We start from the raw sequence: 27521 nt of genomic DNA, 5'->3' as shown, positions 1-27521 counted from the left end.
ATTATTTTTACAGTATAGTAAGTAACACTGGAAGTAATGTAGCCCTTTACATGTATCCTTATGCTAGGCATCTGAAAGCTGCCAGTTGAAAGGTAATAAAACCTAAGAGAAATAAATCTTAAAAGTCAGAATGTAAGATAATAACACACTTATTAAGGTCTGAAAAAATGCCATAAGATAATATTCTCCTGTGGGGAGCAGGAAATACTTTAAGATAGGAGTCACTTGTCTGATTCTAATCATATGTATTAAACAGTAGAGAAGTGCCATTTTTCTAAGTCATAAATTGGCAAATGTCTTTCCATTTAGATGATTCCAATGCAACTGATTGCTGCTGAAGATTGAGTTTGGAAGTTACTAGAGAGCTCTGCTCCTCTGATGTTGCAACATGATGTGTTATTATAGAACGTCAGTTTTAGGAGAACTTTCTGGAATAAGAACTTGGAGAAGGCCTGAGTGATTTTTAGAAAGGAATATTGAAATAGGGGGAAGTACATTTTAAAATTCATTACATTTTAAAACTCTTATTTCAGTTTCTAGATGTCAACTGGGAAGAGGACTGGAGACAGTTATAATAAAAACTTAATTTAATTAAATTATCCTCCTACATGGTGGGCTTAAATCAAATACTAGGAAATTTTGTTGGACCATAAAAAAAACCTTCTTGACCACCAGAGTCATTAAATACTGGAACTGAATTTTGAAAGATATCAGATTTGCCAGCCCTAAAACTGTTCTTTTTCCAGAATATATGATTTTCTGTCTTGAATGGTATTTTTCCAAAATTAATGATCTCTTATATATAGTTACATAATTTTCTTTTTTGTGTTTGCTTCTCTTTATATTTTGTGGCCTTTCTAAGATGATGATCCAGGAATTGTTCTTTAAGCTGGAATCATATTAATAATTTGAAACTACCCCATGAAAAACTGCAAACCTGTAATTTCCAGCTTCTTTTGCCTGTCAGAAGTATACTTGTGTTGTAAGACAGTGATTTGCTCATTTCTTCATTGATAGATAGCTTATACTTAGTACATACTTAATGTTTAGTACATGAATAAAATCCATTGATTATTTTGATCCATGCTAACAAGGCATTCTGTTAGATGCTGGGAATACAACTGGTAAAACATTAAAACTCCTGTGTTAGAGACTGGTAAGCTACAGGATTTAGTTACCGTTGGAATTGAGCGAAAAGGCCTGGGAAAGCTCGGCATCAATACCTGGCCCACTCTGTATTTTCCTGTAGCTATTCAGTCTTAGCTCTCACTGTTTCTAACTTGATTTATCTACTTTTTGGCAGAGTGGTTGGTTTTGGTTTTGGTAATACTATATTTGCTGTACATACAGATTCTTAGATTGAGAGGCATAGGCAGGCCATCTTGGAAACATGACTATGTATTACTGAGCTGTGATATTATTGGTTCCAGTTTCATTTCAAAGATGGCAGTATTTTTTGTGATTCCTATTTGCATAAAATTAAATATTCCCTGTTAGTTTTAGGTCCTTGAGTCACTTGACACTTGAACCATAAAATTTTTAAGGTAGAAATCAAGAGCAATTAAGTTTACTATATGGTGGAAATGTGACTGAGTACAATTTGGAATAAATAAACATAAGAACCATCTGCTGAGCATTTAAATGTGTCCTGTATTTGCAAAGTTGCCAAGGATGAATCACTCAATCTCCTTGGTCTGTTGGACTTAAAAAACCTGTTTCAATGGGAGAAAAATTGTATTTGTGAAATCCTGATAATGAAAATTCTAGATATTGATCAGAAAAATAAATTTTTAAATTTAAACTTACATGTATTTTTCAGCTTTTCATTATAAAAATATTTATTAATAGAGTGAATGGGTAAGCTACTAAGAGGTACAAGTATTCTAAAAGCCTCTTTTTTTTTTTTTAAGTTTAAATGGTTACTGAAAAAGTAAGCTTTAAATAATGCTTTGTTAATGCCCTAATAGTGTTTTTTTATTATTGTTCAGGATTTTTGAGTAGCATAACTTGAAAAAAAGTACTTTGGAACCTATTTATACTAAATTTGGCCCTTCATCTGAGAAGTTCACAGTGATTTCTAAAGAGTGAAATACATTTATTAAAGAAGAGAACAAGGCATAAATCTTTTCTTGTTCAAAGGAACAGTAAGCTGATGTTAGATATGTGTGAATGGTTGTTTTCCCGTTTAAAAAGTTCTTGAAGTTATTTGGTAGAAGAGAACACCAGTGGAACTACCTGTTACTAGTGGCTAAACGTATCTATGTACTTTTCTTTTTTTATGCTGTAGAGTTTTCTCTCTTTCCATGTAAGGTTTATGAAATTACGTGGTCTAGGAAATATCTTCAGAACAACCTGTTGTCACCATGATGCTAAACTTCTCCACATACTGTGCCTTCTTTTTCGCATTTTAGGTCTCATGAGTTACGATCCAAGATTCTTTCACTGCAGTTACTTCTATCCATTCTGCAGAATGCAGGACCTATTTTCAGGACAAATGAGATGTTTATTAATGCTATAAAGCAGTATCTGTGTGTTGCACTCTCAAAAAATGGAGTTTCATCTGTCCCAGAGGTTTTTGAGCTTTCTCTTTCCATATTTCTTACTTTGTTGTCAAACTTCAAGACACATCTGAAGATGCAGATTGAGGTATGTTCTGCATTTGGGCATTGTTGGATATTTCATTTGTTTCATGTTAAATCATATTTTAACACACTGGGAAGTTTAGAACGTGAAATAATATTTGTATACTGTTGTGTTAACATTTGCCTACAAAATGCTAAGCACTCAGTAAGCACTAAGAATGCCAAATCAAATTAAGACATAGCTCCTGCCTTCACGGAGTTTATAGTAGTTCCACGAATGATTTTAATTGTCTTGAATTAATTTGGTCCTCACAATAACTTTCCTATTGTATGTATGGTACATAATAGTGAATTTGGTTATCTTGAAAGGAAGTTCTAAATAAATACTTTGTCTACGTGGTTTTAAGCTATTTAAGTTTTTAGTACTTTAAAGAGGTGATCATGAAGAATTATATTTTAGGGGTTATATTTAGGAGATTTGATATTTTAACTTTTGTATTTTTTCCCCAATGTACTTATTATATTCCTCAGGTTTTCTCTCAACATCTTTGAAACTAGAATAACAGTTACATCATTCTAAAATATTTCCAGAGACTTAGCAAAATGAAACTAGGGAATGTTTCCAACCATGACATGTATTATGCAAGTGTACCAATTCATGATCTTTTTTTCACACCTTCATATAATTCTGTATATAAAAACAGTACTTTATGTTTTACCTATTTAATGGGTTTCTTTTTACAATTTGTCCTTTGTGGAAATATTGTTTTGATTGGGACATGATATATTTTAGAAACACTTTTCTGCTAGGCAACTTGTACCTTCATGTTTTGTTTGATATGGTATGCAGGTTACATTTTAATTTTTAATCCTGACTCAAAACTAATAATTTATTAGCTCACAGGAAGGATAAATTATTTTCTCAGAGTTTTGATATCTCCTTTATTGTAAATGTTCTGTAGTATCAAAATTCATGTAGAACATTATTATAGGAATGAGACAGAATAAAGCTTTGGTATTTAAAGTAAAAATTTTTTAATTTGGGTCCTATTTTTGGACAGGAAACAGTTTCTGGTACATTTTTGTTGCAAAGTTTTTGAAGTTTGCCGTATATGTATTTCAATAATACAAGGCAAAACTAGAAAGTTACTACTTTTAGATAGTTTTTTCTCATTATCTTCAGGAACTACAAATAAGAGACTTTAAAATAGAAACTTGTGGAACTTTTGCTTCTGTAGCAAACCAAAAGTATTTCATTTGATGATGAGGCATTTAAACTGACATTAGAGAATTTTGGAAGACTTTTGTGCATTCAGTTACTACTACTCTGAGATGACTACTTTAAATACTATTTAGATGACTGTGTGAAGTATAAATTCTTATGGAACCAGGTACCATAAAGCTCATTTAAGTTGTGATTACTGTTTCTATAAAGTAAATTTGATATAAAAAAATTTGTGTAGGCATGAATTTAAAGGGAAATTCTTACAGAAATTTCCTATCTGTTCATAGATGGTAGATCATCATTAAAACTATTGTAGTAATAGTCTGTTGTTGTTGTTTTTTTTAAGTGATCAGGTTTATTTCACTCTAGATTGTCCCCTGTGGGGACAATATGAAGATAAAACAAGATAAATATAGATATGCTTTTGAGAGTACTGAACATATTCAAATACAGGATGAACTGTGTTCCAATTGGAGAAAAGCCAACATAAGACAACCTAAATTTGCAAAACAGAATTGAGATGGTTGTTACATGAAGATTTATTTTATGAGAATATTCACTTCAGAGTTTTTATAATATGATTTTTCCTTGGGTAGTAACTTACATATCTATTTCAGAAAGTACAGTTTATACACACTTTTTCAAGACAATATCTATTATGTGAAGACAAAGTACTTCTGTTATTTTACATGTTATTTCATGATAGGTGCTCTGTAAATCTATAGAATTTGTTTTTTAGACCCCCTGTTGATTGACATGCTGTCTTAAATTACTCTGATAGTCTTTTGATTATTAGTGCAGTTCAATAACCTATGCTGCTGCTGCTGCTAAGTTGCTTCAGTCATATCCGATTCTGTGCGACACCGTAGATGGCAGCCCACCAGGCTCCCCCATCCCTGGGATTCTCCAGGCAAGAACACTGGAGTGGGTTGCCATTTCCTTCTCCAGTGCATGAAAATGAAAAGTGAAACTGAAGTCGGTCAGTTGTGGCCAACTCTTCGTGACCCCAGGACTTCAGCCTACCAGGCTCCTCCTCCCTCCATGGGATTTTCCAGGCAAGAGTACTGGAGTGGGTCGCCATTGCCTTCTCCGTCAATAACCCATAGATAATAGCTAAAGACTTTTTCCTCCTGTTTCTCCAAATTTGTGTTTTTTATTTATCCCAGAAATGAGAGAGATTCACACTGATTCACAGCACCATTAGAGCTTCTCATCTTTCCATGGTGTACTTACTCCAGATGAAATATCCAACAGTTCCATTTCTTAAACAGTTAGGTCCAAACAACTAACCAATAGTTTTTCTGAACAATGAAGTCTGCATTAAATTGAAGAAAGTAGAGAAAACCACTAGCCCATTGAGGTATGACCTAAATCAAATACCTTACGATTATACAGTGGAAGTGACAAATAGATTCAAGTGATTAGATCTGACAGTCTGCCTGAAGAATTATGGACTGAGGTTCCTGACATTGTACAGGAGGCAGTGATGAAAACCATCCCCAAGAAAAAGAAATGCAAAAAGGGAAAATGATCGTTTGAGGAGGCCTTACAGATAGCTGTGAAAAGAAGAGAAGATAAAGGCAAAGGAGAAAAGGAAAGATATACCCATTTGAATGCAGAGTTCCCAAGAATAGCAAGGAGAGATAAAAAAGCCTTCCTCAGTGATCAGTGTAAAGAAATAGAGGAAAACAACAGAATGGGAAAGACTAGAGATCTCTTCAAGAAAATTAGAGCAAGGGAACATTTCATGCAAAGATGAGCACAATAAAGGACCAAAATGGTATGTACATAACAGAAGCAGAAGATATTAAGAAGAGCTGGTAAGAATACACAGGAGAACTATGCAAAAAAGGTCTTCACAACCCAGATAATCACAATGGTGTGATCACCAACCTAGAGCCAGACATCCTGGAATGCAAAGTCAAGTGGGCCTTAGGAAGCATCACTACGAACAAAGCTAGTGGAGGTGATGGAATTCCAGTTGAGCTATTTCAAATCCTAAAAGATGATGCTGTGAAAGTGCTGCACTCAGTATGCTAGCAAATTTGGAAAACTCAGCAGTTGCCAGAGGACTGGAAAAGGTCAGTTTTCATTCCAGTCCCAAAGAAAGGCGATGCCAAAGAATGCTTGAACCACCGCACAGTTGCACTCATCTCACATGCTAGTAAAGTAATGCTCAAAATTCTCCAAGCCAGGCTACAGCAATATGTGAACTGTGAACTTCCAGATGTTCAAGCTGGATTTAGAAAAGGCAGAGGAACCAGAGATCAAATTGCCAGCATCTGTTGGATCATCAAAAAAACAAAAGAGTTCAAGAAAAACACCTGCTTTATTGACTGTGCCAAAGTCTTTGACTGTGTGGATCACAGTACACTGTAGAAAATTCTGAAAGAGATGGGAATACCACACCGCCTGACCTTCCTCCTGAGAAATCTGTATGCAGGTCAGGAAGCAACAGTTGGAACTGGAATGGAACAACAGACTGGTTCCACAATGGAATGGAGTATGTCAAGGCTGTATATTGTCACCCTGCTTATTTAACTTATATGCGGAGTACATCATGAGAAATGCTGGGCTGGATGAAACACGAGCTGGAATCAACATTGCTGTGAGAAATATCAATAACCTCAGATATGCAGATGACACCATCCTTATGGCAGAAAGCGAAGAAGAACTAAAGAGCCTCTTGATGAAAGGGAAGTACTTTCATTTGAAAGAGGTGAGTTAAAAAGTTGGCTTAAAACTCAGCATTCAGACAGCTAAGATCATGGCATCTGGTCCCACCACTTCATGGCAAATAGATAGGGAAACAGGGACAGACTTTATTTTTCTGGGCTCCAAAATCACTGCACATGATGACTGCAGCCATGAAATTAAAAGACACTTGTTCCTTGGAAGAAAAGTTATGACCAACCTAGACAGCACATTAAAAAGCAGAGACATTACTTTGCCAACAAAGGTCCGTCTAGTCAAGGCTATGGTTTTTCCAGTGGTCATGTATGGATGTGGGAGTTGGACCATAAAGAAAGCTGAACATCAAAGAATTGATGCTTTTGAACTGTGGTGTTGGAGAAGACTCTTGAGAGTCCCTTGGACTGCAAGGAGATCCAACCAGTCCATCCTAAAGGACATCAGTCCTGAATACTCATTGGAAGGACTAATGCTGAAGCTGAAGCTCCAATACTTTGACCACCTGATGGGAAGAACTGACTCATTTGAAAAGACCCTGATGCTGGGAAAGATTGAAGGCAGGAGGAGAAGGGGACGACAGAGGATGAGATGGTTGGATGGCATCACCGACTCAATGGACATGAGTTTGAGTAAACTCCGGGAGTTGGTGCTGGACAGGGAGGCCTGGCGTGCTGCAGTCCATGGGGTCACAGAGAGTCAGACAGGACTGAGCCACTGAACTGAACTGAAGTCTGCATTCGGGGGCAGGGTAGGAAGCACACATAAATTGAAAGAAAAAATGTTTTGTGTCATTGTTAAATAGTTAGCGGTTACTGACTACTGGAATGTATCAGCCTAGAGGACGCTGCACAACTTCTTAGACCTTGAAATCAAATTGGACACTGCCACCCTCATTTCCCTTTGATTTTCACGCACTACCTGCTTCTTCTCATAGCAACCACTAAACCCCAGGTTTGCGAAAATGATGATGTCATTGAAAGGAATGTAGTGTGATCTAATTGATGATGAATCTGTAAACAGTATTTTGAGGTATCCACAGATACTCAGAGGGACTGTTTTATTTCCCTCTGAATTTTCCCTCAGAATTTCTCGTGGCATCCCTCTTGAGTTTGCTGCAACATTCTGGGGCACCTTGGAGCAGTATTTGGGAACTGTGGCTGCAAATATGCATTGAAGGCGTACAGTATTTGCCATGCAGTGTAGACACAATGCTTAGCAAGAATGACTTATATCTACCCTCTGAGATCTTACAGTCTTACAGGAAATACTGATATTGGGCAAGTCAGAAATATGTTAAATTTTGTGAAAGAAAAGCTCATTACAAGGGTACATCACCTGTTTTGAGAGGAGAAGATGTTAGTAGTCCTAAATTATAAATATGAATTTTTGGATTCATAATAGCATGTGCCATAAAAGTTATTATGTTGTTCTAGGTTTTCTTTATCACTCATCCCCTCTTAAGTTACAGTTACTTTTCCAAAATAAATATGAGTCTGAAAATTCTTAGCTCTTAAATTGAAATTAATTAGGTTAACTAAACCCTTTGTGCTGGACATTAGTTGATGTAAAGAATAGTTAGAAATAGTTTCGTAGTTTTCAGACAGAGATTTCCACTTGTGTGAATAATTATAAAAATATAACAGTATATGAGAGTTAGATCCTTTTTATTATGTAGATCATAACATTAGTTACTTTAAAATCTAGGAACCCTCAGGCTGGCCCAGTACTATAATGTCTGAAAAAAATGTAACTGATGAATAGAATATAGTTTATGGTCTATGGGGGATTAAAAAATGAAATAGGAGTTTTATTAATTTTGTAAATATATTTAAGAAGTAATCTCCCAGAACTCCAGGTTTTTGCAGATTTCATTTGTAGTGACTGTGATAACAAAATACGGTGATGTGAAGTACAGTTCTTTTATTGCAAAGGCCAGTGGAAGTGACCAACTCACGTTATTGAAGTCCTGACAGTTCAGAAACAACTCTAAAGGAGTTGAACCCCAGGACCCTGGGTCCTGATCTTTGCTTTACAACTAAGGGACATTTACAAAGTGATCACATATATGAATTATAAACAATATTTTAAGTAGAGGTTTTTCCCTAATCCCAGGTGTTCTTTAAAGAAATTTTCCTATATATTTTGGAGACCTCCACCAGCTCATTTGACCACAAATGGATGGTTATTCAGACATTAACAAGGATTTGTGCAGGTATTTGAAATTACCCTTCTTTATTATCTCTTTCTTACTGTGAGATATTTAAAAGGCCATATTCTAGATGCCTTTTGTTAAAATTAAGATACTACTCTGTTACAGATGCTCAGAGTGTAGTGGATATATATGTAAACTATGATTGTGACTTAAATGCAGCAAACATATTTGAACGACTAGTAAATGATCTGTCAAAAATTGCCCAAGGACGAGGCAGTCAAGAACTTGGTATGAGTAATGTTCAGGTAAGAACTTGAAAAACATTTTCAAACTGGAGCTTTGCCAAGGAAGAGCTGTTTGTTTTCTTTAAAAGATTTGTTGTTGTTTTAATTGCTTTTATGAATTCTTTTGTAGGAACTGAGCCTAAGGAAAAAAGGCTTAGAATGCTTAGTGTCAATTTTGAAGTGCATGGTTGAATGGAGCAAGGATCAGTATGTGAATCCCAACTCACAGACAACCCTTGGTAAGCTGACATTTGAACCTACTTTTTCGTCATTTAAGTAAGTAATACTGTGGAGGATGGTTGCAGATGCCACTGAAACAGTTTCGTGACACATTTCCCATTTAGCTGATGAAGCAGAGTTCTCTGTGAGTTAAATAACAAAACTTAAAATTAATGAATTTCCCAACTTAGTTATCCAGTCTTTTTTCTTTCTAAATCTTCCAAAGGTATTTTGAATATCATATTAAAGTGAATCACATTTATGCAGTTTTGTTGAAGTTAGTTGAAAGTTGAAAGTTAAGTTGTTCAGTCGTGTCTGACTCTTTGAGACCCCATGGACTGTAGCCCACCAGGCTCCTCCATCCATGGGATTCTCCAGGCAAGAATACTGGAGTGGGTTGCCATTTCCTTCTCCAGCGGATCTTCCTGACCCAGGGATTGAACCCAGGTCTCCCGCATTAGAGGCAGATGTTTTAACCTCTGAGCCACCAGGGAAGCAGTTTTGTTAGAGGATAATTTTAGAAGAAACAAAAACCGGAAATATTTTAAGAAGATTGACTTGTTCATTTGTGTTTGACATTTATCCTTACTCAGAGAAAAACTCATAGCTGCAGAATCATTGGTCTTATCTTAGTCAAGAGTGCTTTGAGGGGAAACTATTCCAAAACTGTTCCTTGAGCAGAGAGCAGAAACCCAGTGAATACTCAGCACTGTAGTTGTGAAAAGAACTGATGGTGCAAATTGTACACATACTAATTGCAGTGTGTTGTAGTGTCAGTGTGTATGATCTGTTACAGGACTTAATATGTTATTTGTATTAAATAATAGATATTAAGCAACATGAAAGTATCTTGCCTTATTTGAGAAATCTTTTTCCTTTGACAGAGTAATTTATTGAGGCAGTTTTTCTACTTACAGGTCAGGAAAAACCCTCAGAGCAAGAGACGAGTGAAATAAAACACCCAGAGACAATAAACAGATATGGAAGTTTAAATTCCCTGGAGTCAACGTCATCATCAGGAATAGGCAGCTATAGCACACAGATGTCTGGCGCTGATAATCCAGAGCAGTTCGAAGTCCTCAAGCAACAAAAAGAAATAATAGAACAAGGGATAGACTTGTGAGTGTACGATTTTAAGGAGAAATGTTACTGAATATTCCTCTGCCAGTTCTGTGCCGCCTTGTCCTGGGTTTCTTTACATCTCTAGATTATATTTAGTCCCTTCTTATTCCCACCCTTCAGTGAATAAAATGAGGCACAGTTCTCCCAGACCCAAGACTTGCAGTGACTCCTTAGTCCATGCCCCTTGTTTGTTGGAGTCTAGCCCAGACAGACCCTTGTGATGTGCGTTAATTTTGTACCATGTTTTACGTGCTGTTGAACATCACCCGAGCAGTTTTGCTTTGTTCATTTAGCTCAGTTAAAGAATCCCTGATTGTATTCCCTAAGCAGGTGAGAACTCAAAAAATTTCAAGTATAGAATGTTTCCTGCCAGTGTTGCTCCTTTATAGGTTTCATATTTTCCTCACTTCAGTTACAGATGTGTTGCTCTTATTAGTGATTTATTGTTACTGCTTGCGTTTTTAGATGTTGATAAGGTGATCACCTCCTTTTCAGAGTTGAATACTGTACCAGGCCTTGCTCTTGTGAAGTCAGTTTTCCTGCTTAGCTGTGTGCTGTCAGCTCCTGGGCTGTTTTGGGTTTAAATAGGCCGATACTACTTTCCTTCCTCTTATCACCCATCTCTTCTTTCAAAGAGATTCTCTAAGGAAAACTCAACTTGATGGCCTTTCTCCATGAATCTCAATCCATGAATCTAAACTGTTAAATTCCCTCGTATGTTTACTTGACTTGCTGCTTCCACTGTAAAGCATTTCTTCCTGAATCTTAAGCAGCAGCTTTTGCTAAATGTTCAGGGGTCCCTTTTTACTGTTAATGTAAAAGAAAAAAAGTTGATAAAATGTACACATACTCATTGTCATAAAACTATAAAATCTCAAAAGTAGCCTCAGAAACAGCCATCAATACTTCATTTATTCTAACTGTTCAGTCAGTATTTATTGAAGTCCCATCTGTTGCAGACATTATGCAAAGTGCTGGGAAACCTGATGAGTGAAACAATCCTTGTTTCTGGGGTCACAGGGTCTAGTATGTGCAAACAGATGCTCATATCGAAATTTTGTAAGTCACTCAGCAAACACGTTTGGTACTTGGGACTGTTTACCAAGAACCATGACGGTTCAGTTCAGTTCAGTGGCTCAGTTGTGTCTGACTCTTTGCAACCCCACGGACAGCAGCACGCCAGGCCTCCCTGTCCATCACCCAACTCCTGAAGCCTACTCAAACTCATGTCCATTGAGTCAGTGATGCCATCCAACCATCTCATCCTCTGTCATCCCATTCTCCTCCTGCCCTCAATCTTTCCCAGCATCAGGGTCTTTTCAAATGAGTCAGCTCTTCGCATCAGGTGCCCACCAAGTATTGGAGTTTCACCTTCAACATCAGTCCTTCCAATGAACACCCAGGACTGATCTCCTTTAGAATGGGCTGGTTGGATCTCCTTGTAGTTGAAGGGACTCAAGAGTCTTCTCCAACACCACAGTTCAAAAGCATCAATTCTTTAGTGCTCAGCTTTCTTTATGGTCCAACTCTCATATCCATACATGACTACTGGAAAAACCATAGCCTTGACTAGACAGACCTTTGTTGGCAAAGTAATGTCTCTGCTTTTTATTATGCTGTCCAGGTTGGTCATAACTGTCCTTTCAAGGAGTAAGTGTCTTTTAATTATATGGCTGCAGTTACCATCTGCAGTGATTTTGGAGCCCCAAAGAATAAAGTCAGCCAGTTTCCCCATCTTATTTGCCATGAAGTGATGGGACCAGATGTCATGATCTTCGTTTTCTGAATGTTGAGCTTTAAGCCAACTTTTTCACTCTCCTCTTTGACTTTCATCAAGAGGCTTTTTAGTTCTTCTTCACTTTCTGCCATAAGGGTGGTGTCATCTGTATATCTGAGGTTATCCTTATATTCGATATTACAGTCCAAGTATGGGCAAAATATATTTTCTGCTAGTACTGAGTGATGTCCATAGTGGAATGTGTACAGAGTTATGCCAAGGTAGGAAAATTCATTTTGAAGTATTAATACTCAGGAGTGAGGGAGCACTCACTGGGCCCCTGAGTGGACATGTCCCCTGCCTCCAGTTCTCCTCCTCGCCACCGTGCTTGCGTTCTGCTTCACACTTCAGTGAGCACAGTGTGCTCGCAAGGTGCTCTTCCTCAGCTCTTCCTTTCATGACACCACTCTGTCTGGTCCCTCCTGCCTGCTGACCATGCCATCTCAGTCTTGGTATGGGCTCTTCATCCAGACCGCACGTCTTAACATTTCCAGCGTCTGTCCCTCATGACTTCAGCTACTGTGTGCTAACATCTCACAACCCTCAAGTGTTATTTTCCCATAGAAATTCTACTGAACTCCAGACTCTTCTCTAATTGCCCATTGGACATCTCCCCCTGGACACTGCATAACTTCTCACACTGGGCATGTCCATAACCATATTTATCAGTCTCCATAATCAACTCCCCGGTACAACCCAAAGCAAATGACAAACACAAAACCCTATTGTTTCCCATTCAGAGTAGTAACCCCAGCATGTTAGTAAGTTATGAGCTAGAATCGCAGGAGTTACCTTAGATTTCCTCAGTTGATCTGATTTTTCACTAAATCCAGTTGACTCTACTTCCAGAATATTTCTGCAGTTTATTGTCTTTATCTCCCCAAAGTTGTTTTCTCAAGTCACGCCATCACCATTTCGTGCCTTGAGTAGTAAACTGTTTTAGTTGGCTTGCCTTTCGTTGGTCTTATTTATTCTCTCATGTTTTCTTACGCTTAGCTGGAGTCATCTTTCTTAGAATGAAATCTGCTTGTTTCCCTCCTCTCTCCCTCTTACAGAGGATAAAGCCACAGCTTTTTCTAATAGCACATAATACCCTCATGATTTAAATCTGCTGGTCTCTTAGGTACTTCTTCATCTCACCTGATTTTTCCAACAATGCAGAGCTATTTAATATCATGCTGTTTTATGCTTTTGTGTATTTGTATGACCTCTTCTTCTCTAGCATGATTTTTCTGACTTTTTGTAAGAGTTGTAAGCATTCATCAAAGCTCAGCTCCACAGTTGCCTTCCCAGGAACTCGATCACAGTCATCTCTCTTAGCCAGTCACCTCCTCTGCTATGCTGTCTTCTCAATAATACGTTATTTGTTGCATTTTCACTGTTACATGTTTTCTTAATTTATAAAAATTTTAAAATAATTTTTACTATTACAATTAAATTTTTTTCCCTCAGAGTGAGAGCTTCTCAAGAGCAGAGGTTGTGTTTATCTCTGGGAAGAATGCTTGATTTTGATTTATGTATGTGACAGCAGTTTAATTAGGAATTGATAGGGGCGTGTTGGGAGGACAAGCAGGGGAGGACATTTCAGACAGAATGGCACTGGCAGAGGGACAGGAGGACGTTTGAGGACTGTGGTTAAGCGCAGCAGGAGGTGACATGAGAGCATTGAGTTGGGTCCAGATTACAGTTCAGTTCAGTTCAGTCGCTCAGTTGTGTCCGACTCTTTGTGACCCCATGAACTGTAGCACGCCAGGCCTCTCTGTCCATCACCATCTCCCAGAGTTCACTCAGACTCACGTCCATCGAATCTGTGATGCCATCCAGCCATCTCATCCTCAGTCATCCCCTTCTGCTCCTGCCCCCAATCCCTCCCAGCATCAAAGTCTTTTCCAGTGAGTCAACTCTTCGCATGAGGTGGCCAAAGTACTGGAGCTTGAGCTTTAGCATCATTCCCACCAAAGAAATCCCAGGGTTGATCTCCTTCAGAATGGACTGGTTGGATCTCCTTGCAGTCCAAGGGACTCTCAAGAGTCTTCTCCAACACCACAGTTCAAAAGCATCAATTCTTTGGCACTCAGCCTTCTTCTCAGTCCAACTCTCACATCCATACATGACCACCGGAAAAACCATAGCCTTGACTAGACGGACCTTAGTCAGCAAAGTAATGTCTCTGCTTTTGAATATGCTATCTAGGTTGGTCATAACTTTTCTTCCAAGGAGTAAGTGACTTTTAATTTCATGGCTGCAATCACCATCTGCAGTGATTTTGGAGCCCCCCAAAATAAAGTTTGACACTGTTTCCCCATCCATTCCCATGAAGTGATGGGCCTGGATGCCATGATCTTCGTTTTCTGAATGTTGAACTTTATGACAACTTTTTCAGTCTCCTCTTTCACTTTCATCAAGAGGCTTTTTAGCTCCTCTTCACTTTCTGCCATAAGGGTGGTGTCATCTGCATATCTGAGGTTATTGATATTTCTCACAGCAATGTTGATTCCAGCTTGTGCTTCTTCCAGTCCAGTGTTTCTCATGATGTACTCTGCATAGAAGTTAAATAAACAGGGTGACAATATATAGCCTTGATGTACTCCTTTTCCTATCTGGAACCAGTCTGTTGTTCCATGTCCAGTTCTAACTGCTGCTTCCTGACCTGCATACAGATTTCTCTAGAGGTAGGTTAGGTGGTCTGGTATTCCCATGTCTATCAGAATTTTCCACAGTTTATTGTGATCCACGCAGTCAAAGGCTTTTGCATAGTCAATAAAGCAGAAATAGATGTTTTTCTGGAACTCTCTGGCTTTTTCCATGATCCAGCAGATGTTGCCAATTTGATCTCTGGTTCCTCTGCCTTTTCTAAAACCAGCTTGAACATCAGGGAGTTCACGGTTCACGTATTGCTGAAGCCTGGCTTGGAGAATTTTGAGCATTAGTTTACTAGCATGTGAGATGAGTGCAATTGTGCGGTAGTTTGAGCATTCTTTGGCATTGCCTTTCTTTGGAATTGGAATGAAAACTGACCTTTTCCAGTCCTATGGCCACTGCTGAGTTTTCCAAATTTGCTGGCATATTGAGTGCAGCGCTTTTACAGCATCATCTTTCAGGATTTGAAACAGCTCAACTGAAACTCCATCACCTCCACTAGCTTTGTTCGTAGTGATGCTTTCTAAGGCCCGCTTGACTTCACATTCCAAGATGTCTGGCTCTAGATTAGTGATCACATCATCATGATTATCTGGGTCATGAAGATCTTTTTTGTACAGTTCTTCCATGTATTCTTGCCACCTCTTCTTCATATCTTCTGCTTCTGTTAGGTCCATACCATTTCTGTCCTTTATTGTGCCCATCTTTGCATGAAATGTTCCCTTGGTATCTCTAAGTTTCTTGAAGAGATCTCTAGTCTTTCCCATTCTGTTGTTTTCCTCTGTTTCTTTGCATTGATCGCTGACGAAGGCTTTCTTATCTTTTCTTGCTATTCTTTGGAACGCTGCATTCAGATGCTTATATCCAGATTACAGGGGCCTCTTTTCTCCGTGTAAAGGAGGTTTTGTCTTGTTCTCGGCGTTGGTATGCTATTGAAGGATTTTAAGGCAGATGTCCAGCAGTGACAGATTTCTGTTTTCAACACATGGCTTTGCCAGCAGCTATAAGAAATTATTGGAATGTGAGCAAAACACGAGATAGGGAGACCAGTTAGGAACTCTTGCAATACCCAGTTGATGGGGCCCCAAACTAATTATTGGACCAATGAAGGGAGAAAGAAAATGATTTAGAAACAGAGAGGTGACACTTGACTTAGATATTAAGCCATGAACGAGAATTCTCCAGTGACTGGAGCACAAGGGCATGTGGAGGAAATAAGACTCTGCAAATGCTTTTTGTTTAGAGAATGAGAAGGAGGTCCATGGAGGTGGATGAGAGAGGAACAAGCTGTATGTAGGAAGGTTTTTTGTATGTATGTCTAATCAGTGTGAAGTTTATTTTGAAAACACTGGGTGTATAAATTTTTTTTTATAAAGGAAATAATACCATCCGGTTATAGTTAAAACAGTCACCAAAATTCCAGTTGTGTGTTTTAAAAGCAGGAAACTTAGAATTAATCATTGAAGAAAAGGAAAATGAGCCAAGATTTCTTGAGCACTTGCTGCTGCTAAAGTCGCTTCAGTCATGTCCGACTCTGTGCAACCCCAGAGACGGCAGCCCACCGGGCTCTGCTGTCCCTGGGATTCTCAAGGCAAGAACACTGGAGTGGGTTGCCTTCCTTCTCTTTTGCGTGAAAGTGAAGTTGCTCAGCTGTGTCCGACTCCTTAGTGACCCCATGGACTGCAGCCCACCAGGCTCCTTTGTCCATGGGATTTTCTAGGCAAGAGTACTGGAGTGGGGTGCCATTGCCTTCTCCATGAGCACTTAGGGAGACTCTATATTAAAAGCATGAGATATTTAGTATTCATATCCTTACTCAGAGTTCATCTACTGAAGGGCCTTATCTCACATAACATGTGAAATGATCTGTATCAATGATAAAGATTGCCCTCCATTTGAGATTCTTGTCTAAGAAGAAAAAATAAAACTTTGTATAATGTATTATTTTTTGTGCATTTGTTCATTGATTATTTTAAGTAAAGTGCTGGAAAGCTAGTTTACTGTAGTTTTAGATCTTTTCAGGGAATATGAATGGTTTTCTGTTTCTAATGTTCCTTTTAACATCATCCAGATTTACTAAGAAACCAAAGAGAGGAATCCAGTACCTCCAAGAACAAGGGATGCTTGGCACCACCCCTGAAGACATTGCCCAGTTCTTACACCAAGAGGAAAGATTAGACTCAGTAAGAACATCATGTTACTTCATCCTAGCCTTTTTTATAGGATTTCTTTTTAAGTTAATATGTGTTGCTGCCCCTTTCAAATGTCCTCCTAAGTATGTAAAAATAAGCTAGCTGTTCTTAATTTTGCTTTTTAATTTTCTATACTCAAAAAATATCTTGATTTTTGTTTTTTAATGCATTTGGTATGTTTAACTTCACATTCAAAATAGTTAATTAACCCTGTGGTTACTGGACTAGTTAACTGTGGATCTTATGGACTTCTCTGCTTATTAAAAAATTGGGTGTGTGGGAAATGTAGCGTTCCACTGGGATATCGATTTCTGTCTTTTATTCTTCAGACTCAAGTGGGTGAATTCCTGGGAGATAATGATAAATTTAACAAAGAAGTCATGTATGCTTATGTGGACCAACATGACTTTTCAGGAAAAGATTTTGTGTCAGCCCTTCGTATGTTTCTGGAAGGATTCCGTCTTCCAGGGGAAGCTCAGAAAATTGATCGATTAATGGAAAAATTTGCTGCAAGATACCTAGAATGCAACCAAGGGTAAGCAGGATTCAGACTCAAATGTTTATTGATTGCTGGCTGTATCCAGACCCTCTTCTGGGAGCCTTGGGTGATCCATAACCCCGTGCCCCAGGGAACTTAGATTGTCTGCGACCTGGAAGTGATGAGACAGTTCCATAAAGTGTTATGAGATAGAACATAAATCTTGAGAGAGAAAATGAAAAGTGATACGGGGTTAGAGGTAAGTTATTTAAATGATGCATGTAAACAGTATAAGTTTATATCATGACACTTTTCTTTTTTCAGACAAACCCTTTTTGCTAGTGCGGATACTGCTTATGTTTTGGCTTATTCAATTATCATGCTGACCACAGATCTTCACAGTCCACAGGTATGGTATTAACCATAATTTTAAAATATCAGACATCCAAGAAATGTTTAAATTTCATTTGCTTCATAAAATTGTAATTCCTTCTTAAATATTAAGGAACTGTCACTTGATTTCAGATAGCCACTAATAAAAACATTATTTTTAAGGTTTTAGGTTTAGTTTCCAAAAACTTGGGAAAAATTACCTTTATAAATAAACCTATTTGCAAGAATTTAATGCTTCTTAGAGATGAGCTCCTAATGATACCTGTTGCTCTTAAGAGAAGAAATAAACTATATACTTATTATTAAGCTGAGATGAACTGGACAAATTGTAAAGTTTGAGATTAAACTTTATAGGAATTTTTTGGAAATGTATTTTGAGATGTTTAAGGCAGGATTGATACAGAAAATATTGACCACATGTAAGATTTTAATCATTTAAAATGTGTCTTTGGTTTGCTACTGGCAGTATTGTAGAAGCAACTCACTTCCAGGGCTTGCATTATCTAGCATGACACTTTTTTCCATGGTTTTATAAAGCAGTCTACAGATAAAGACTTATTTGAATATTTTCATATCAAGAATTTTCTGTCAGGTTTTTCACTCTAAACCAAAAGTAACTTTACATTTACACTGCCTCCCTTTGTTTTTAGAAGGTCATGCTTGTAACAGATTTTGTTCTGTTAATGAATTATAATGTTATACGCACCTGTGTCATATCTTCTTAATTTTCTTTTTTATTGTAGTTGATTTACAGTGTTGTGCCAGTCTCTGCTATACAGCAAAGTGACTGAGTTATACCCATGTGAAAGTGATAGTTGCTCGGTCGTGTCTGGCTCTTTGCAACCCCGTGGACTTTAGCCCTCCAGGCTTCTCTGTCCATGGGATTCTCCAGGCAAGAATACTGGTGTGGGTTGCCATTCCCATCTCCAAGGGATCTTCCCTACCTGGGAATAGAACCCACATCTCCCACGTTGCAGGCAGATTCTTTACCATCTGAGCCACCAGGGAAGCCCCAGTCATACACATGGACATTCTTTTTTTAATACTCTTATCGATTATGGTTTATCCTAGGATATTGAATATAATCCCCTGTTCTGTATAGTACAACCTTGTTGTTTATCCATCCTCTATATAATAGTTTACATTTGCTAATCACATACTCCCAGTTCTTCCTTCTTCCCTTCCTCGCTTCCCCTTGGCAACCACAAGTCTCTTCTCTAGGTCTCTTGAGTCTTTCTGTTTTGTAGATCAGTTCATTTGTGCCATGTTTTAGATTCCTCATACATTCTTATATATGTACACTCTCGTGTAGGTTATTTTCTTCTAAAACTTCCTTGAATGTTCTTTCACAGTTTCCAGATTGTTAAAAATTTCTGGACACATACCAGTTAGGGAGCATTCTCTTGAAATCAGTGTCATATCTTTGTGGCCCTGTTGCTGTCACTGGGCATGTGCCTGGAGTCCCACTCCAGCAGTGCTCACTGCCTCTGAGATGCTGCTCCGTGTCAGGCTGGTGTCCTTGCTCCCATTCAGCCTGCCGGCTCTCAGACAGCTTAGGAGTCCCTGGGAGGATAGGTGGCCTATTAGAAAATTGAACCCCATAATCCGGACCCCATGTAATTTATGATGTAGGTCTAGATGAACTGTGACAAATGGTAGCTTTTTTTTTAAATAACACAAGTAACTTTAAAGAATTTTCTCAAAACTAATTCTCCGCATTCTTAATTGTTTTCAGAGTTAAAATACAAGTGAATTTCACAAGTCATTTATGTTCCTTTGCTAACTAGAACATTTATAGTTAGACTACCTTTGATATATAGTGTGAATCAGTTTTTAAATTTTGAGATATATTTAGAACATATTAAATTTTTTTGTTTATTCATTTTCATCAGTGGTAACAATTGGCTTGAAGAGGTTTAAGCATTAAAACTTAATTAGGCACAGCTTAATTTAAACACATGAAAATAAACGTCAAGAGTAAAGTGTTCCATAAAAGATGAGCCGGAGAAGAAAAGTAGGATTATGTTTAACACTACTCCCAGAACCCTACTGTGGCAGAAATGTTCCATTTGAGCAATGTGTTTTTATTTTCTGTACCTGAAACTGATGTGTTCTCTTCTCTAACGTGCTGGGAGCTCCTTCCCCTCCCTCCCAACCTAGATTCACAAATATACTTTATTGCTACTTCAGATTTTCTGCCAAGATTTGTTTTGTGTCTATCTCTGTCTCTCATTGGTATGATGTTAAAATATTGTACCATGTTGAGAATTTCCAGTGATGTTAATCTTCTTGTAGCCTCTTACTGGAAGCACTTATGTGGTCATTTATTTTTATGTCCCTGGGTCATTGCTTTTTTAGTACTCATTAGAAATTTAGGTGAAATGGCTTTCTTTTAATGTTTTTTAAGTGCCTTAACTCAAGTTTTTAAAGTTTTAGTATATTAGAGTGTTTTTCCCTTGAGTAATAATGATTACATTTGAAAACTTTTATGGTAACATTTTTACTTTTTTGTAGGAAAACTGTTCCTTTCATCTTTTCTGTCATTCTAGAAAGATGTGTTTGCAGAGTAGTCAGAACAGGTGGTGCAGTGGTAAAGAACCCGTCTGCCAGTGTAGGAGTCGTAAGAGAGGCGGGTTTGATCCCTGGGTCAGGAAGATCCCCTGGAGGAGGGCACAGCAACCCACTCCAGTATTCTTGCCTGGAGAATTCCACGGACAGAGGAGCCTAGTGGGCTACAGTCCATGGGGTCGCAAAGAGTCAGACACAACTGAGCGCGCACAAACACAAAACTAGTTAAATGTTTGTATCCCAGTTATTATGTCTTCTGGACCTTCTGGTTTCTCTATAGTTATTTTTGCAAACTTCTGATGATTTACTCCTGATGTTGACTGTTATTCTATGTACCTTCTTAAAAATTTACAAGACCCTTATCTTTAGAGGTGCCTTAAATTCTTTGTGGAAAGTGGTAGGAATATATTTAACTAATAAGTAAATACAGAGATGTCATGACTTCTGGGTTTTATCCATCGGCAGAAAAATTTTGGTTGTGCTAGTTACCAAGTCCAGCGGCAGGGCCACCATCTTACATATGACAGATTTATTCTCCACAGACTTGCCATGGTATGTGGCATGATGGTATTGTTGTGTGTACTCTTAAACAAGAAGATGAAAAGTTCAAAGAATACTTTGCCCACATCACCTAGCATTCAGTTAACCACACTGAGTCAGTCAGCAAGGTTGTTATCTGATTTTAAATAAATTTCAGCTCTTATTATTCTCATATCCACTGTTACATAAAATCAGTTCTCAAATCATTAGCAAACACAGTTATGTTCTTTTGAATGAAGATCTGAATCTTTTTGGTAGCATAAGTTTCTAATGATTGTCATGATCCTTTTTTAAAGACTCTGTCTAGAACTCTTAAACCTTGGGCAGAAACAATTTCATTATTTCATCTGCCTGTTTTCTTGTCGACAGATCACTCGGGGACATCACAGCAAGGTGAATTAGCATATTGCCCACCTTGGTCTTTGCTACATTGTCCTCATTTTCTGTGACTTTCTTTTTTTCACTTTAATGTCTGCCTTGTTTAGTATTTTCCACTTTCTGTCTCAAAGTATTTATAAATTCTCTTATATGAGTATTTTTCTGTTCATTTTTAAGAATTATATCAGTTGTTCATTTCTAGGTTAAAAATAAAATGACCAAGGAACAGTACATTAAGATGAATAGAGGCATCAATGACAGTAAAGATCTCCCTGAAGAGTATCTGTCAGCCATCTATAATGAAATAGCTGGAAAAAAGATATCAATGAAAGAAACGAAGGAGCTGACAATCCCTGCAAAGTCAAGTAAACAGAGTAAGTGTCCAGATCAATTGAATCCTGGTTGTTTAGGAGGAAAAAATACAGTTCTTAAAAAGTTAAGTTAGAGTAGACCAAGTATCACTTATTCTAATGAAAAGTATTATAATACATTGTTTGATGATCTGATTATGTCTTTCTCCATATCCTGAAGAAAGATAGCACTGACCAATGATAAATGGGAAATGCTACATACTATGCATGAATTAGCGTGCGTTGAGTATACGCTTGTCCACGAGGCAGTTAACCTCAGCATGGACTTGGAGAGCAGGCAGATTGGTTAGGCAACACCAATAGTCAGACTTCAACTCTTCTTTCTTCTGCCTCCTTGTTGTCTACAAGCAACTTATTTCCATTGGTTCACCTATCATTACACGTTAACAGAAGCTAGAAGTAGGGGTGATTCAAGGAGATGGGGAAGGTTAGGATCATGGGGGAGCTCAGGAGGTTGGAAATCACTACTTGACATGCACCACAAATTATATCACTCTGGCATTCCTAGATCTGACCAGCCTCAGGAGCGACCTGTGCCTGGCTCCATTCTCAACGTTCTGTATGTGTAGACAGTGGTGATTCAAGTAGAGCTAAAATCGGGCTACAGACGTGGCGTTAGGGTAGGGGCCCAGTAATACAGAAGGAGAGCTCCTGCCTTTCTGAGCAGCTTCCACTTGGAAATGAAATCTCAAGCTTTATCAACAAGAACAGATTGTAGCAGCAGAATGCTGCTGAAACGTTATTGGTGTTCAGTTGCTAAGTCGTGTCTGACTCTTTGCGACCCCATAGACTATGGCTGTTGACAGGAGAGAGTCCGGAAGGCCTGTGTGATACGTGTTTCTAGGCGTTGATGAAGAATTACAGGGTGGAAGTCAGAGGCTCTGGAGATAATGTTAGGAGTGATTGTGGAGTGTAAGTGGCCTTCTCTTTGGGGAGCAGAGGAGTGGGCCTGAGGAGTGTTAGTAAGTTCTCCCCGATTTTATAGACAAGGAATCAAAAGTGCAGAGAGATTAGGACACCTAGAATCAGAGAAGCTAGGTGCAGTGCGAAAGCCTTCGTTAAATCCCTGTGCCTAAACCCTGACGAGTGGCAAAGGCTGGCCCAGAAGTCGGCGTCCTTGGCCCTTACTGCAGTCCAGCACCAGCCGGCAGTTCACAGGGTAGCGTCATCCTCTTCTACTTGAAAAACTGTTAAGTGTATTGATCAGGATTTCATTTTTACACCTGAGTAGATGCCAGTTATCTGATTTCATTTTCTTGTTCGTACCCACATAATGACATCTTCCTATCCCTCTTTCTCTGGCCTGCTCTGTGTACAGTGAGGAAGTCATTGAGAGAGCTGGGTGTGGGAAGCGGGTGGCAGTGGGCTGACATTCTACAGTCATCCTGCGTGTGAGGCCTCTGTTTTCTTGTTAACTCAGGAGACCCCTCAAGTCACACAGGTGAACCATGGCCCCTCGTCTGTTCTCTTAGCCCTTGTTTAGGCTGTTTCCCTGGCGCTTTCAGTGTGACAGATTCGTGCCTACTCTTTTCCCTTTGCATAGATTTCCTGCATATCCCTGAAGCCTAGTTGAGGATTTTTTTTTTTCCCCCCATTTTTGAGGTGAAATTCATATAACGCAAAATGAGCTGTTTGAAGTGAACAGTTACTGGTATTTAGTACCTTCAGAGTGTTGTGCAGTCACCACCTTGATATAGTTCCAAAATACTTCATCACTCCCAATAAAGCCGCATATCCATTAAGCAGTTCTTCTATGTTCCCTGCCTTTCCTCAGCCTCTGGCTGGCACCAGTCTGCTTTCTCTTTTATGGATTTACTACTCTGGATATTTCATCTAAATGGAATCATATGTTATATGGCCTTTGCATCTGGCTTCTTAGGACCATTTTGAATTAGTATTCATTGGTTGATGATTTTATGCTGAAACATCAAAATATCATTCTTAAAGCCTTTATATATTAAATGCTAATAGTGTTTGCTGTTTCAGATGTAGCCAGTGAAAAACAAAGAAGACTGCTGTATAACTTAGAGATGGAACAGATGGCCAAGACCGCTAAAGCTCTCATGGAGGCTGTGAGCCACGTTCAGGCACCTTTCACGAGTGCAACACATTTGGAGCATGTGAGACCCATGTTTAAGGTAAGAGTTATTAACGACTTTCAGTTGCAGTATATACATTTATATATACTGCTATTCAGCATATTTTTAAGTTAAAGCAGTACGGTGATACAGCCCATTAGTAGAGACCCAGAAGTGAGAGCCGTATTATTTAGGTATGCATGATTAGTAATTGATAGGTGTGTGACCTTAAGAATAGAAAGGTTTGGGAGAATTAATCTCTGGCCTGGTTTCCTCTGAGCTCTCTTTAGATCTCTAGAGTTCCCTGACATCTCAAAGTGACCTTGAGCCTCTTGCTGTCTTCCAATGCCTGTGGCCCAAGGGCTAATCTGAGGGTTCTCAGTGCTCCTGGGGCCCCGAAAGTAGCACTGGGAACAAAAGGGAGCTTTCTTTTATGTTTATAGATCTAGTAAGAATGGTGCTTACTGCTTCTTTATAATTTGATTTTCCATTTCCTCTTCATTTTCCTATGCTTTTTTTCTATCCTTTCTTTAAATTCCAGAATGAGTAAGCAGTGCATCATAAGAGTTATAGGGAAGTGGACGGGAGTCTTGTCAAGGAAAGTGGGAATTTTTCCTAGAGAAGGAAAAATGGGTCAAGTACATGTCCATTTTTGAGACAGTGCAGTTAGATGGTCTGTGGAGGTTAAAGGTTATCACTTGAGTTCTTCAGACATTAACTGCATTTGTGTGGGTAGTAAAAGATGATGATATTTCAGCTCTAATATGTTATAGTTCTACCCTTGCTTTACGGTCTGTGTGATCGTGATACTTCTAAAAGTTGATGGAGAGTTACAGGCTCAGAGTGGGACTTTGGGGAGAGAATGTTAGAAGAAATAGTGGAGTATCGCCGGCCTCTCTTTTACCGTAATATAGGAAATTAGATTGAAATTAAGAGCACTTATTATGAAATAAATTACAAACTAAGTTTTTGTTCTGTTTTGAATAATCTTATACCTTTGTTTTGTTTGCAAATGTTTTTGGCAGACAGGAGGTGGTGGAGGATGGAAAAAAAAATAAGGAAGCAGTCATAATTCTGCCACTCAGAACATTTCTCTTACTATATTTACATACTACTTTTCCTCTTGTTAAACAGTTGTGATTCTACTGTGTATAGAATCTTGTAACTTGCTGTTTCTCGCATGAGTGTTTTCCCATGTTATTGGGAATTCTTCGTAAAGAGCTTTCATGATCTCTTCTCTGGATTAGGTGTCATTTGTTTCTTCCTCTGAGCTGGAATTGAGAACCTTTCCTCTCCCTGCCATTTCTACTGTCGTTACTTTTCAGACAGTGTCCTTCATTTCTCACTCTTAATGCTGGAGTGTTCTCCTGGCTGGTGTCTGGGTCTACTTTTGTGCTTCTCTTACCCATTTACAGAGCACAGAATGTTTAAAATACAAATGAATTGTCACCTTCTTCCTTAAAGCTATTCACTGATTTTGCAACTGTGGTGAAACCTAACACAACCCGAGGGTCCGAATACCATGTGTGATCGGCTCCACCTGCCTGCAGCCTCATCATCAGATTTCCTCTTCCCGCGCTGCAGTCACACTGGCATTCTTTCCATTTCTAGAATACCCTACATTATTTTCTCGTCAGAGCATTCGCACAAGCTGTGTCCTTTGTCTAGACGCTCTTTCCTTCATTGCCCAAGTCGTTTCTGCTTTCGGTGTTACCTTCTTAGTGAGTTCTGCTCTGGCCTCTCTAAGTCAGGTCTCCTTTCATACGTGCTGTGTTCTTCCTTCACTGTATTTATGTGTATTTATGCATTTATTTACTGTAAACCTTAATGTCTGTGCTAGACTTTAAACTCTGAGAGGTAAGGGAGTACCTCTGTTCTGGTGACTTTTCTCAAAGTCTGACACAGTTCCTGGCTTGGAGTTAGTGCTCCTAAGTAAGCATTGATTGAGTCAAGGAATAAATGAAAGACTCCTAGAAGTGATGTGATATTAAGGGATGTCGTTAAGAACCTTTTTACGTATGGCCAGATCGTTTTCTACAGAGGTTTATACACTTGAGCAGAAAATTTCACTGTCCCCTGGCTGTTATTAGGTATAATTTGATAATACAGATCGTTCTTTAATTTGCAGTGGGGTTGTCACAGGCTTAAGAAGCTTATACTTCTCCTTGTATATATTACATAGGTTTCCAAATAGAGATGTGCTGTTTCTTCACTTAGCATAGGATGCATAATGCATTACTCTCCTGTGGTGCTTTGTATTTTAAAGTCCTGCCCGTCATTTGCTTCCCATAGCATCTCTGTGTAGCGGCAGTCCTGGTACTAAAGAAAATGAGGTTCAGAAAAAAAAGAGGTGAAATAAGTGACAAGGCTAAGACTGAAAGTTAGGTACTGTGACTTACGTTCCTTTGTTTAGGAATTAAACTTCTGAACTTCCTGAGGTTACAAAGCTGGGGGTAATTCTGTCTTAATAATGCAGAAATTTTTTTTTAGATCTTTTAAAAATTCCAATTATTGTTTCTGTACCATGTTGTCATAAATACTCTTTATGACTATATATAGTTCTGCTTCATTTTGATTTATTTATTAAAGAAGCAAATACTCTTATATCAGACATTTCAAAGTTACACACACACACATATATACATGCCAGTATATACATACCAGTATATACATACATGTTTTGATAGGAGGACTTTCAGTAGTCAGGGATACCTTTCTTTTTTTAAAATTTTATGTTACAGTTTCAGAAGGTATTCAGTTTTAATAAAATTTAGTGTTTGTTGACTTTCATAGTCTGTAAAGAAGATGTATTTTATTTAACTGTATTTTAAAATATTGTCCAACAAGGAGCCAGGGATATCACTGCTGTCTCAATGTAAAATATTAATATTTTACTACAAGAAACAATAAGGCTAAATGACACCCACAGAACAGGCTTAAAGAAAAGAGAGTAACGTAAGTCTTACAAGTAGAAAATGGTTAAAAGGATTTTTTTGGAAATAAAAGTAGTCCATGAAATATTGCAAGAGACACAGCTTGCAGAGAGATGAGTTCTGAAGTCAGAGATAAAATCAATATAATTTATGAATATAGACTATCCTCATTTTTTATTAATGTGAATAACTCATAGGTGCTGTGCTTAAAATGTATGTACCATCTTCTCTTGAATTTACAATTTTGTTCTCCCACTTACTTAAGCCCAGGCAGCATTATATAGTTTCTCCTCTTTTTCTAAGAAAGCTCTCCCCATAACTATGCCTAGAAACTTACTGCTCTTTTTCGAACTTTCCACAAATCATTCATTGTCTGAAAACATTGAGAAATGTTACTGTGGTCTCATCTTAAAGTCTGATTACCATTTGATGTTCATGACCTTTTTTAAATTTCTACCTTTTCTAGCTGGCTTGGACCCCTTTTCTGGCTGCATTCAGTGTGGGTCTACAAGACTGTGATGATACTGAAGTAGCCTCTCTTTGCCTGGAAGGTATAAGATGTGCAATCAGAATTGCATGCATTTTCAGCATTCAGGTAACAGAATTTTGTGTTTGTAGCCAGTCTGGAAAACGTAAATTACTTATGTCATTACTATAGTTTAAATTATTTCCTGTGTTGACACTGTTAAAAAACTAATTTCAAGTTTACAGTGGAGTTTAAGTGAATCTTAATGTTTTAAGTTTCCAAGAAGCTGTGACAGGACTGGTAGTTCTCTGTTGATGTGTCTACCATTCATCATAATAACTTCGTGTTGCAGGGTGTTTTTGTATAGAATATTAGCTGTGTGGGAAATTTCCAAGAGTTTGAATTCCTGTATTGTAATTTGAATATCTTATT

At 38.2% G+C, this 27521-nt stretch overlaps 1 protein-coding gene across 2 annotated transcripts in view; it reads left to right on the top strand.

The window, feature by feature from the left end:
• The window catches only part of ARFGEF1 (ARF guanine nucleotide exchange factor 1), a 131762-nt gene that overhangs the window by 70851 nt on the left and 33390 nt on the right, over positions 1-27521 (top strand). For both annotated transcript variants that reach the window (XR_011259004.1, XM_069600139.1), the window contains exons 10-20: positions 2412-2646; positions 8611-8710; positions 8816-8955; positions 9065-9173; positions 10071-10272; positions 16764-16875; positions 17214-17419; positions 17687-17771; positions 21444-21615; positions 23599-23750; positions 27090-27218. Coding sequence is in view for 1 of the 2 variants with exons in the window: in XM_069600139.1 (XP_069456240.1) it covers positions 2412-2646; positions 8611-8710; positions 8816-8955; positions 9065-9173; positions 10071-10272; positions 16764-16875; positions 17214-17419; positions 17687-17771; positions 21444-21615; positions 23599-23750; positions 27090-27218 (1642 nt within the window). In the remaining variant the exon portion in view is untranslated. The remainder of the gene's footprint in view (positions 1-2411; positions 2647-8610; positions 8711-8815; positions 8956-9064; positions 9174-10070; positions 10273-16763; positions 16876-17213; positions 17420-17686; positions 17772-21443; positions 21616-23598; positions 23751-27089; positions 27219-27521) is intronic.

Source organism: Ovis canadensis, chromosome 9, assembly GCF_042477335.2.
Source record: "Ovis canadensis isolate MfBH-ARS-UI-01 breed Bighorn chromosome 9, ARS-UI_OviCan_v2, whole genome shotgun sequence".
NCBI lineage: Eukaryota > Metazoa > Chordata > Mammalia > Artiodactyla > Bovidae > Ovis > Ovis canadensis.
Note: the sequence above shows the minus strand (reverse complement) of the source record. Positions and strands in the feature narration are given on the sequence as shown.